The sequence below is a fragment of the Physeter macrocephalus genome, chromosome 16 (genome assembly GCF_002837175.3).
Source record: "Physeter macrocephalus isolate SW-GA chromosome 16, ASM283717v5, whole genome shotgun sequence".
Taxonomy (NCBI): Eukaryota; Metazoa; Chordata; class Mammalia; order Artiodactyla; family Physeteridae; genus Physeter; species Physeter macrocephalus.
Window position 1 is genome coordinate 71,383,363 of NC_041229.1, and position 13,788 is coordinate 71,397,150.

The window sequence follows — 13,788 nt, forward strand, 5'->3', positions numbered from 1 at the left end:
TCTGAGGAGCGATGAGATGGTTAACAGTTGAAAATAAAGTGACACTTTTCACCCCACATGCATTTTTGTATTATTTGATTGCTTTGACAGACATGTGCTATTTTTATAATTAAAAAAATAAAAGAAAAATAGGAAACCATTAAATAAATGCAGAATAAGAAGTAAAAAGTTCTGCAATTGCCTACTTGTCTAAATAATGAAAGCATTCCCTTAGTTTGAAGACAAAATTTTAAAAATATTAACAGTGCAAAATATCATCTTGTGCATGGATTTAAGATAATTTTTAAAATCTGTTAACCAAGAACTAGGCTTCCTATATACAGTGTTACAGAATAAATACTGAACTAAAGCAATGTTATAAAAAACCATCTTTGTAGAATTATACGTAACTTTAACTTGACAAAGGCTACGAAGAATTGATAGCACCTTCTGCAATTTAACAATATGAAGATTTAAAAGAATATTTCAGATTTTTAAATGAGAATTTCAGTCCATTCTATAGAATTGTATCTAGAAGAGACTTTAAGATATCAGTAAGAATTTAATGAATTTTTTTTTTTTTTTTTTTTTGCAGTACGCGGGCCTCTCACTGTTGTGGCCTCTCCCGTTGCAGAGCACAGGCTCCGGACGCGCATGCTCAGCGGCCATGGCTCACGGGCCTAGCCACTCCACAGCATGTGGGATCCTCCCGGACCAGGGCACGAACCCGTGTCCTGCATCGGCAGGCGGACTCTCAACCACTGCGCCACCAGGGAAGCCCAAGAATTTAATGCATTTTAATGGAACTTGTAATTAAAAATGAAAGCTGTATGCATAAATGGATAAAAGTAAAGAACACGGCATACTGAAAGAATAAAAAGCCAGAAATTTCACTTACAGTTCATCCCATTTAATAAGATAGAAGAAATTCTTATAAGTGCCAACCTTCTTTGATTGAATAGGTTTAAAAAGATCCTTTCCATTGTAAGTCAGGGAACATATCAAGAAGTATTTTTCATAACTGAGAAAAGAGATTAATTTAATTTTTATTTGATAATACAAATTAGTTAACTAATCAAATATGTATCATTAGCCATTCTTTTTTTTTTTTTCATTAGCCATTCTTACCTAAAAGTGACTATTATCTGAAATAATTTGGTTACCATTCACTTGAATTTATGGAAAAACATCTAAAATTTAACTATTGCAAATCCTACAAAAATAGAGGCATAGCAAAGGGAATACCGAAGGGAACATATATTGCTAGGTGCCAGTCTAAAGGAGCCATATTGATACCAGCTGGAGAATTTATCCCAATTTTGTGCTCAGTTAGTTACTAGCTTTAGATTTTAGTTAAATGACACTGAATAATTCTTCATTTCTAGGTAAATTCTAGGAAGTAATAGTACAAACATTTATCTCCCCTAGGTGCTATTTTCCTTTGCTAAGCCACTGAAATAGAGTCAGTTTAGCATATTAATGGTGCATGGGCCTGACTTGCACTGAGCCAGTCTTCCTAATCTATTAGGAGGCTTCCATCCATGGGAACAGATGCTATTGTATTCTTTCACTGGACAGCAATGATTTAGCCCCTAACTGCTACAAGTACAGAGCGGGGTAATACAGTCAGGCAATCTTGTAGGGCAGGAGTTTTAGGTTCAATAAAACTGTATTCTACTAGTACTCTAACTTACTGCTAGGCTTACCCATTAACCATTTTGTTCATACAATCTGTTAATCATTCGAAATATATTTCAAATCTAATCTCACTGGTTCACATAGCTAACTATTTAATTGCTTTTCTCAACCTTCTCCTTTTTTTTTTTTTTTTTTTTTGGCCACGCCGCTCAGCTTGCATGATCTTAGTTCCCCAACAAGGAACTGAACCCATACCCTGGGCAGTGCAAGCACGGAATCCTAGCCAGTGGAACCACCAGGGAATTCCCTCAACCTCTTTTTAAATCAGCATTGTATTGGGAGTTCCCTGGTGGGCTAGTGGTTAGGATTCCAAGTTTTCATTGCTATGGCCCAGGTTCAATCCCTGGTGAGGGAACTGAGGTCCCACAAGCTGTGCGGCGTGGCCAAAAAAAAAAAAAAAAAAAAAAAAATCAGCATTGTATTAACTTTCTTTCCATCTTAATTATCACTGCGTTGTTTTCTACTGAGTATTTGTTCTGCTCATTAGTGTCCCTAAATTTATTTGTGTGTATACATGTTTTTGTATGGAGGATGTGGAGGGTATTATCCCTGTAACTATTTAAAAGAATGAAATACCTTTAGACACCAATAGTACCCATTTAAATGCAAGTTCCAAGAGGGCAAAGATTTTTTGCTGCCTTATTTACTGCTGAATCCCTAGTACTAAGAAAACTTCCCCCAGATGGTGCTCAGTAAATATTTACTGAATGAATTAATATACCACTTTCAAGTCATTATATTATATATTATCTAAGGCTCAGTTTATGTTCTAAAGCAGAATTTATGTTTGGTATCTATAACTAGGCTTTATTTTATAGCTATTATATATATATATATGTATATATATATATATATATAGCTATTATAAAACAATTTCTTTAAAAATATTCAATTTGGGCTTTTCAGTTTATACTAGTCTTTTCCAAATAAGTTGAAGGTGGCAAACGTTTTGGCACTGACAAAAATATCAAAAAGGAAAAACCCATATTAAAAATTCAATAGAAGAAATATGCTCCTGCATACTTCAAAGTCTAGCAAAGAGTAAATTGTAAACTACTAAAGAGGGGACAAAAAAAATGTGCTGTAGTCCCATTACCCTGGTTCTAAATGAAAGGCAGAAATAGCAGTCATAAATTGACTAATTTATTAACTAGCATTTGCCCTTGTAAGTTTAAACATATTTTCCTGCCTTTTCTGTATGTAGTAGGGGTGATATTTTTTATTGGAACAGCATCGAACATCTCTGTAATTTTTAGGAAAACCACAAAGGCATCTGGTGGATCACGTATCATCCATTTAAATGCCAAGGTAACAGTGGATGCTGACATTTTTCAAGATTAGATTAGAAAGCTATACATATCTTTTTAAATAGTTACTTACTTTGATACCCAGTTACTCGAAATTCCATGTGCAGCAAAAATTGTAAACTGGAGCTGTTCTGTTGTGGTCCATGCTTCCTTGATGTTCCTGTTACTGTGGGCACAGTCTACAGAACCCCTACCAGAATTTGCATGGAGTCTGAGAAGATCATAAATTGCTGCAGTTAACTGGTCCATGCTTACTTGAACAGGATTTTCAGGATTCAGTGAGCCTAGGTTTAAAGAAATTGTTAATATAATTCTCTGAAAAAGCAACAATTATTCCTAAAATTTAAGGAACTTCAATACATACCTCTAGTTGAACTCTTGCTAGTGTCTCCTCCTCCAGATAGTGAAGTCACCTGTTTACACACATACAAATTAGTGAGAAAATCGCCCATGATGTAATGTAAAATGTTTACCTTTTATTTCAATACATTTATTAAATTCTATATCAAAGAAATCCTTCACAGAAGAAACTTCCCAAGTGTCCGCAGAATAAAACAATAAAAAAAGACTGCAAAAAGAAAATGAATATCCCAAACCAAATAAAGAAATGATTTTTAATATGAAGAAAATGCATTACCTGCTCTACTATTAGCATGATAAGCATATCCTTAAAGAAACTAAACTCTACTTATTACCATTTAGTGTGTCAAAAACAGCTCTTATAATTATTTGAATTGAGCTCTCCTACTCTCTGCTCCTTTATCCAGCAAATGAATATAATGAATAGAAGCCTCAGACAACATTAGGACCATGGCAGTTTATCACCTCCAAGTGATTTCAGACACATTTTTTAATTTATAAAAACAAGTACATAATAAGAAAGGAAAAAACAAACAAACAAAACACGAGAGACCCAAATTTCTATATACCATAAGAATAGGCTCTCTGTGAGAATGAATGTATTAAGCTACCTCCTAAACATTTGTTGAGGAACATGCCATCAATATAACTTTTCCTTTCTTTAAATTTATCATGTCTTGTGCTCCTTCTCTCATCCTTCCAATCAAAGCTATGAACATCCCTCTGAAAATAGTTAATTAAACACCCGTGGAATCATCATGGGGAGAACTTTTACTAAATACAACAGTATGATGTCAAGTGAGGGCTCCTAACCTGGTTGCCTCTGAGGCAATTTAAGTCACTATTACTGAGGCTCCTGGGTCTTTCCAATAGGAAGAAGGTATAGTCCAAAGTAGAACTTCCCCATTGACAATCATGAACACTTCCATCCAGAGGGAGGGAAATGTTAGCTATTACTATCCAGGTCCTTCAAGCATAGTATTACCTTAAAACCCCAAACCAACTCATTTTTGCCAGAGTTACTCCTCTACACACAAAAAGTTCAGTTGGGCATCCACCTATTCAGTGTCAACTCTCACAAAGTTCTTCAAGGCAGTCCATCTCCTCTTAGGAATTCCCCACCTTACCAAGTAAGTGACCAAATCAGCTCAAAAGTAAAAGCCAAAGTTAAAATGGTAACACTTGGGCTTCCCTGATGGTGCAGTGGTTAAGAATCCGCCTGCCAATGCAGGAGACACGGGTTCAAGCCCTGGTCCGGTTAGATCCCACATGCCGCGGAGCAACTAAGCCCATGCGCCACAACTACTGAGCCTGTGCTCTAGAGCCCACGAGCCACAACTACTGAAGCCTGCGCGCCTAGAGCACGTGCTCTGCAACAAAAGAAGCCACCACAATGAGAAGCCTGCGCATCCCAATGAAGAGTAGCCCCTGCTCGCCGCAACTAGAGAAAGTCCGCGCGCAGCAAGGAAGACCCGATGCAGCCAATACATACATACATACATACATACATACATAAATTTTATTTTACAAAAAACAAAACAAAAAAAACGGTAACACTTTGTCTAGCAGGAGCAAAAATCTCCCAGTTTAAGTGACAGATGCTCACTTAAGTACATATTTGCGCGTGATAAAATGCTAATTACTAAAAAAATACTCACTTCAGCACTTTTACTCCTTGGAAGATTAACTGCTCTCTTCAGCTTCTTTACCGATTCTGTAATGGCAAGAGTCTCCACACCATCTAAAGCACTGCAGATTTTTCTTACAGCTTTAATTACTTGATCTACCACTCTATGCTGGTTCTTTAAAAATAAAAAGTAAAATAAACATAGGCATGTGAAATTTAAAGGATCTATTTCAGAGATGAAGTAAAAAACAAGACATTTTAGATGTGCCTAAGAACAGATATCCTTTACTCTTTTGTGATGAAAAAGAAAAGAAACAAGATAGCTTTTCAATTACATAATTTACTTTGAAATAGGAAAAAAGCAGGCCTGGTTAATTTTCACTTTGCCTGTACAATTATTCATATGCAAATGCCTTTAATTTCTTTTTAGAATCAGAAGCAAAAGCAATAAATCACTACCAAATTATGAAATCACTTTAAAAAGCTAGAGTTCTTTTTAATTTTCATTTGGGAATAATTTCCACATTAAAAACATCAACACTTCTCGCTCTCCTGCAAAAATTTGGTATCAAAAACCAGGTTGTTCAGAGACTGGTCACTGGTCACAAATTAATAACACTGGGCAACAGTTACTAAAAGTGAGTCAACTTTTCAGCATCATTTGCATCTATACAACAACCATCATTTTCTAAGTCCTGTCTGATGAAAAAACTTCAGTGAGGACAATCCCTCCTTACTATTCAACCAGAGCTCATTTCACCATGATTCATAAGTATACATGTACAAATATATTATAAAATAATTTACCTGATGAGGATGATTCAAAAATCCTTCTCCACTCCCCCATCACCGTTTTAAAGTACATATCTCATTAAGAAACAAAAACATTCTTATATAATGAATTAATTCATCAAATATTTACACCAAACTTAAATGCCAAGTACTGTTAGAATGGGCCGAAACTCAGTACTGTACCATCCTTTAAACATTTAAAATTTTCCACCTTTGAGGCTTGGCTACCATAAACCAAATGTTCTCTTCATCTTCACGCGTAAATGAAACCACCTCATTTTCTCAAATACCCAATTACCTTGCAGTCCTCAGATCCCGAAGCTCCCAATTTTTGCTTACTTGACTTGTATTTCTTATTTTTGCTCTTCCACCTTCATGCAAAAACCTTTCCAGTTTTGAGGCTCATGCCATTCTCCTATACTATTCTCCATCATTTTTTATGTGCCAGTTATCAACTTATTGTCTACCAGTTCCAAATCCACCCTTCTTTGCTTTACTTTGTGATACTAGAACTTGACCTTACAAACATTTCTCCTTTGCCAGCTAGCACAATGTTAGGTTTTGTCAATAGAGGGCATTGAAAGGACATTCAAAGGCAATAACAGCAGGAAGGTACTTCTCATCAGGGTTCCAATCCTCTATTTTTAAATTCAGTATGGAAGCCCAGTGGTCCTCAACAACCTGCTCCAGCTGTACCCTCAAGCCATGCTCCTCCAATCTGACAGCTCTACCAAACTTCTTTGCCATAGGTAACCTGTGTGTTCCTGTGATAGCCATACCCTCTTCAAAGAGGCCAAATTTCAGCCTAGGGCTGAGGGAGAGGCTCTATCATAAGTCCTCAAAGTTCCTTCACTATCCACATTGCTCCTCCACGTAGAATTGATAATTGCGCTTCTTTGCACCTGTTACTTCTGGACCCCTCAGGGCAAGGCTGGCACTTTTTAAAGGCCTGTCGGCAAATGTTTTAGGATTTGTGGGTCAAACAGTGTGTCACAGTTCAACTCTGCATGAAAACAGACACAGATAACATAAATGAATAAGGCTGTGTTCCAATAAAACTATTTACAAAAATGGGCCAGATTTGTCATGTGAGCCATAATATGCCAACTCCTGCTTTAGTCCTCTTTTACCCCTTATAGTAATTAATTACCTTTTACTAATTAACAATTCTTTAAATTTCCCTGTTCAAAAAACTACTATAGTTTCTGTTGCCTGACTTGGCCCCTGACTTGACTGATCTGCCTTGCCACTGACATGTGGTCACTTCCCCTACTACACGCCTTATTTTTGCTCTGGACGTTTATCTCTATATTCTATAAGAAGCCTCAGTTACATAAATGTCCATGTGGGGCTTCCCTGGTGGTGCAGTGGCTGGGAGTCCGCCTGCCAATGCAGGGGACGTGGGTTCGGGCCCTGGTCTGGGAAGATCCCACATGCCATGGAGCAACTAAGCTGTAAGCCACAACTACTGAGCCCTCGTGCCACAACTACTGAAGCCCGCGCCTGGAGCCCATGCTCTGCAACAGGAGAGGCCACTGCCGTGAGAGGCCCATGCACAGCAACGAAGAGTGGCCCCCCCGCCGCTCGCCGCAACTAGAGAGGGCCCACGCGCAGCAACGAAGACCCAACACAGCCAAAAAAAAACTGTCCATGTGGAAAATTCACAGCATCTTCAACCCCGTAATTGTACCCTATCAGAACCTAAACCACAATATCATATTCTGATCACAATCTCCTTTGCTTCCAGCCCTCACACCCTGATTCTGACCAAACCTGTTCTCTGAGCTCAGAGACTTCTCTGCTTCTTCTACCAGGCAGCTAGTTATTTTAAAGAAAATCTCACAACCATAAAGACCCAACAGTCTCCAATTTCAGCAGGCATCTGCATGCCATTTAACATTCCTTTTACAAGCCCTCAGTCAGCTCTCTTTCCCATTCCCCTTAGAAGATGAAGCCAACCAAAATTCCTTGCCTCAAAACCCCTACTTGCCACCCTAACTTCATTTTAGTGAAATAAATTAACATCTTATCCCTAGAAAACTAAAACCAGGAGGAATCAAAACTTTGCAACTTCCTGACCACTCCCATAAACGTACCTAAGAGAAATCAAGACATACATCCACACAAAGACTTATACATGAATGTTTATAGCAGCATTATTCATAATAATCAAAAACTACAAACATTCAAAATGTCAGTTATTGGGTAACTGGATAAAATGTGGTATATCCATACAATGGAAGTATTCAGCAATTAAAAAAAATTGTGGATACATACTACATGGACAGAGCTTAAGAACAGTATGGTATGTAAAAGAAATCACATGTAAAAGATTACATAAGGTATGAGTCCATTTACAGGAAATCTCCATTAAAGGCAAATCTACTGAGACAGGAACCAGATCAGTAGTGGTTTGGGGCTGAGGCTGGGAATGGGGAATGACTGGAAAGTAGTACACGGAAACTTTTGGGAGTTATGAAAATATCCTAAAAGTGGACTGTAGTGACAATTATACAACTCTATGCATTTGCTAAAAGAATTGGACTGTACACATCCAATGGGTAAATTTTATAGTATATAAATTATACCTCAATAAAGGTATACAAAATATGGGGAATAAATATAATAGAGTCACTACTATTTCTGATAAGATAGTCAGTGAAGAGCTCTCTGATTAGACAACATTTGAGCACAGACGTTAATAAACTGATAGGGTAAGTCATGCAAGTATCTGGGGAAAGAGCATTAAAAGAAGGGATAAGCACAAGGGTCCCAGCTGGGGAGCATACCTGCACATCAGCTAAAACAAAGGAAGAAAGGGGTAGGAAGCCAGATCAGAGAGGTAGTGGGTCAGAATGTGTAGGGCCTTGAAGCAACAATTAGGGATTTGAATTTTACTGACTGAGATGGTAAACAGTATTTTGAACAAAAGAGTGGCATGATTTAATATTTTTAAGGGTTTATAAATTTTATTATGCTTTTCAAAGAACCATCTTTTGGCTTTGACTTTTCTCTTATTTTACATTTGCTTTCTGTGATTATATTCATTTTTTTAAATAATTTTTTTATTTTGGAACAATTTTAGATTTACAGAAAAGTTGCAAGAATAGTAAAGAGAGTTCTCATTCAACATTAAAGGAAACTGGGTTAAGTAACTTCTTACATAACCATGTTAAATTTGTCAAAACTAAGACATTAACACTCATTAAATTACTATTACCTAAACTGCAGGCTTTCTTCAGATTTCACCAGTTTTTCCACTAATGTATTTTTCCTCTTCTAAGATACAATCCAGGATACCACATTGCATTTAGTGATTTATTTTTAAAAGATAATTTTGGTTGCCTATTGAAGACAGGCTATAGAAGGACAGGTAGAAGCTGGAAGACCAGCAAGGAACTGCTGTTAACTACTATAGCTGACTAGGAGTATAGTTTTGGTAGTGATGAAGGGTGGTCACATTCTGAATGTATTTTCGAGGCAGAGCTGACAGGAATGAGACTGCATATGGGATGTGAAATATCTTTTTCTTGAGAAATAAAATATGACTACAAGGTTTTGGCCTGAGCAAATGGAAGGACAGAGTTGCCATTTATTAAGGGGAAGAGTGATGAATAGATATGAAGGGTAGAATAAAAATTCAGTTTCATATATCTTAAATTTGAGATGTCAGACATTCATATAAAAATGTCAAGTAATAGACATTTGAATCTGAAGTGATGATCAACATATGTAGGGTATTTAAGGACATGAGATTAAACGAGATCACCTATGATGTGAATACAGAGAGAAGAAAAGAGGTCCTAGAACTGAGCACCCTGGGCATTCTAATGTTATAGAGGTCAGGAAGATAAGGAGATCATAAGGAGCTCCGAAGCCACAAGTAAGAGTGAAAATAGAGCAGACACTGGAAGTAGGAGAACAAAGAATGTGGTATCCCAGAAGCCATGTGAGTGTTTCAAGAAGGAAGAAATGATCAACTCTATCAAACACGATAGAAAAGTTGAGAAAAAGAAAGACTAAGAACTTATTACTGGAATCATGATCATTCAAGTCCTTGATGATCTTAAGTGCAGTTTCAGAGAACCATTGAGAATGAAAGCCTGGTTGGAGTGGGTTCATAAGAGAATGAGAAGAGAGGAAGTGTAAGCAGAAAAAACAGATTAACTTTCAAGTTTTGCTATAAGGAGAACAGAGAAGTGGGGTGATTGCTGCAAGGGGATGTGGATTTTTTGTTTTATTATAAGATGGGAGTATACCCATGGCTCCATCCTTGAACTTTTTTTTTAGAATGAGAAGAGAGGAAGTGTAAGCAGAAAAAACAGATTAACTTTCAAGTTTTGCTATAAGGAGAACAGAGAAGTGGGGTGATTGCTGCAAGGGGATGTGGATTTTTTGTTTTATTATAAGATGGGAGTATACCCATGGCTCCATCCTTGAACTTTTTTTTTTTTTAACATCTTTATTGGAGTATAATTGCTTTACAATGGTGTGTTAGTTCATCCTTGAATTTTTTTTTTCTCTACCTGCAGTGGTTTTCTTGGTGATCTCATCCAGTTTTATGGCTGCAAAATATTTATATTCTGATGATTCCCCAGTTTATTATCTCCAGCCTGGATCTCCTCCATTAAATTCCAGACTCATATCCAACTGCCTACTCAATATCACTACTTGGATGAATAACAGTCATCTCAAACATAATGTCCAAAACTGAGTTCAGATCTTCCCCACAAACCTGCTCTTCTCTCAGTTTTCTACATCTCACTAAAAGCAACTCCAAATTTCCAAATGCTCAGGTAGAAAACCTTGGAATAATGCTTCTCTCTCTCTCTCTCATGCTCCACATCCAATCTATTGGTAAATCCTCCTAGCATTAACTTAAAAATTATCACAGAATTCAACCCCCTCTCATCACTTCTGGTCCAAGCCATCATTCTCTCTCCTGTGACTAGCAAAAAATCTTCATTGTTGTTTCCACTCTTGCTCCCTTCCTCACTCTATTCTAGCCTAGTAGACCTTATATATACCAGGCACACTTCTCCCCCAGATAACCAGGTAGCTTCTTCCTCTCCTTCTCCAGTTCTTTACTCAAGTTCATTTTCTCAATGAGGCCTCTATGTTTCTCTAATAGCACTTACCACCTGATATAACATATACCTTGTTAGTTTATTTTATTGTCTGTTTCCTCTAACTAGAATGTAAATTCTCTAACGGGCAAGGATTACAGTTTCTTTTGTCCCCTGCCACATCCTCAGCACCTACAACAGTGCCTTGAGAGAGGAGATACTCAGTAATATTTATTGGATGAATCAACATAATTATATATTGATAAAAAGTATAACAGTAGCTAGAAATCTGGAAGTCATCCTACACTATTTCTTTTTCTCTTACATCTCATTACCTATCAAAATCTAACCAATTTTATCTACTAAATATTGTTAATCAGTCCCTCCTCTTTACCTGTACCACACTCACTGTCTTTTACCTGGACTACTATCAAAAACTTTCCTAAGCAGTCTCCCTGAAACCAATCCTGCCAAGCCTAAATTTAACTTCCACAGTTTGGCCAGAGTGACTTCGGAGCTCAAGACTAAACAAGTCACCCACCCCACCCCACTCCACTTCCTACCCTCTGCTTAAAACACCTTGAATGGCTACAGGAGGGGTCAACAAACTAAAATGAAAATAGTAAATAGTTCAGGCTTTGCAGGACATATGGTCTCTGTCCCAAATACTCAACTTTAGTATTAGAGCACAAATGTAGTCATAGAAAATATGTAAACAAATGGATGTGGCTGTGTCCCCCAAATTTTTCTTTACAAGAATGGGAAGTGGACTGGATATGGCCCCCGATCTGGAGAATAAAGTAAAACTCCTTCACATGAACTATTTGGTGGTAATTTATATCTGGCTATCTCCAATTTCATCTTTCAACCTTCACTTCACACTTGCAGCATCCCTTCTTAGAGGCCCTCCTTGAACCTTCAAGTTGGGAGAAGTGCCCCTCATCAATCTCTCAAAGAATGCCAACACACACCTCCATTCTACATTTACTATACTGAAATTCTGTTTAAATCCTTCATTGCTAGTTTTAAGTTCCTGGTAGGTGGGGATTAGGTCATTCATTTTCATAACTCCAGCATCTAGCATATAGCAAGCACTCAATAAATGCTTTTTGAATTGAAGGTTTTTTTTTTTAGTAATAAAGCTCAGGTAACTCAAGCACTACTGAGAATTTTTGTTAATATGTTGGGTCAGAAAACAAGTTATCAAATATCAACTTCAAGAATATAGTTTTTTTTTTAAAAAAAGAATATAGGTTAAATAGTCCTTCTAAAATATTTAATCCAATTCCAACATTAGTATTTAAGAGTGTACAGAGAAAAGAATCTTTAAATCATCAAGCCAAAATGTGAATTAAGACTTACTTCAATTTGAAGAGCCAGTTCCACTTGGTTGTGATAAGAATCTAAAAGTTCTTCAACAGGATGTCTGAAATAAAGAACAGTTGTTGTGGCTGAAAGATACCATATGCAAAAATGATCATTTTATTAACCAAAATAAGTGCATTCACATCCAAAAGTAATGTCTGAAAACCTGAAATTAATGTTTTAGATGCCACACCTTGTCATGACTTCTTTATAAGGTTTTTCTATTTGATGCAGGTGTTTGTTTAAATCCACAGGTGTTTCATCATCTTCTGCCTAAATAAACATACAGACAAATGTTTACCAAATAATGAAATCCATTCGTTGGTCTTTCTATTGCCAAATTAAATAAGGTTAAGCATATGATAAATTCTTGAAATGAAAGTGACTTTTGAGAACCGAGGCCTGTGCTATAGAGAGAGAATGGAGAGCTAAAAGCACTTTGAAAGATGGCTGACAGCCAAATGAAGGTGGGGTGGGAACCAGATGAGAAGAGATCATCTGAATTTCTGCATTTTTTTATAACGATAATCAAATTTCCTTCTACCTTACCTGCAATAAATAAGGCACTGGTCTCTTCAACCATAACCCTTACTATTCAAAATACTCAAAAACATCATGCCTTAAGAAACTGAGGGCTTCCCTGGTGGAGCAGTGTTTGGGAGTCCGCCTGCCGATGCAGGGGACATGAGTTCGTGCCCCGGTCCGGGAAGATCCCACATGCCGCGGAGCGGCCGGGCCCGTGAGCCATGGCCGCTGAGCCTGTGTGTCCAGAGCCTGTGCTCCGCAACGGGAGAGGCCACAACAGTGAGAGGCTCGCGTACCACAATAAAAAAAAAAAAAAAAAAGAAACTGAAAAGAGAAGTTACTAATGATTGCTAAAATGTACTGAGTTTTGTGAAATAGTTTCCACCCAAGTGAAATAAATTCTACCTAACATAGGAGCAAAACCTAGGAAAATAAAGAAAAGAGAAAGTAGAAATGATTGATATTTTTCCTCCTAAAATTCTACCAAATGAAGAATGATTCTCTTTAGAGGTTGAAAGTCATCAAGTGTTTATACAGTAATAAAAGGGCCTAATTTCTTGCATTCTATTTTGCTTTAACCTCAAAAGAAAGTACTATAGTTTTAAAACAGAGAATTAGTTTTCATTTTGTGAAAATAATATATTTTTCTCAGTTTGGTGCAAAGGTCAATGTGGATCTTTTTCTCCCCAAAACCATATTTAGCATTCAAAATCTTTCTTCTTCCTCATTTCTCCTTGACTGACCCGGATGTTTTCATTGTGTAACTTGTGTAAAACTATTACAAGACAAACTTTTATAATTCCTCCACTTCGATCTTCAAACATGCCTCCAACTCCAAGTAGTATGCTACCTAAACCTCCATGATTGAAAGTCTCCCCCCCGTCTGCTAAAATCTCCCCACATCTGCTTTACCCTGTAGGGGATAAAGAGTGCCTCACTCCCAGTCAAACCAAAACTCTCAGAGCACGTACAAATTGCAAATTGGCTGATTAGCAATTATTTAGAATTATATATTAATCTAAATTTAATATTAAATTAATATTTAATAATTAATATCTAAATTAATCTA

General features: G+C 37.0%; 1 protein-coding gene across 2 annotated transcripts in view; it reads right to left on the bottom strand.

Annotated features, from left to right (window-relative positions):
* PIK3C2A (phosphatidylinositol-4-phosphate 3-kinase catalytic subunit type 2 alpha) overlaps positions 1–13,788 on the bottom strand; it is a 116,649-nt gene that overhangs the window by 38,265 nt on the left and 64,596 nt on the right. For both annotated transcript variants that reach the window (XM_007104950.4, XM_007104951.4), the window contains exons 7-12: positions 12,388–12,467; positions 12,192–12,255; positions 5,003–5,146; positions 3,349–3,397; positions 3,058–3,268; positions 878–1,000 (exon numbers count right to left, since the gene is read on the bottom strand). In XM_007104950.4, the coding sequence (XP_007105012.1) occupies positions 878–1,000; positions 3,058–3,268; positions 3,349–3,397; positions 5,003–5,146; positions 12,192–12,255; positions 12,388–12,467 (671 nt within the window). The remainder of the gene's footprint in view (positions 1–877; positions 1,001–3,057; positions 3,269–3,348; positions 3,398–5,002; positions 5,147–12,191; positions 12,256–12,387; positions 12,468–13,788) is intronic.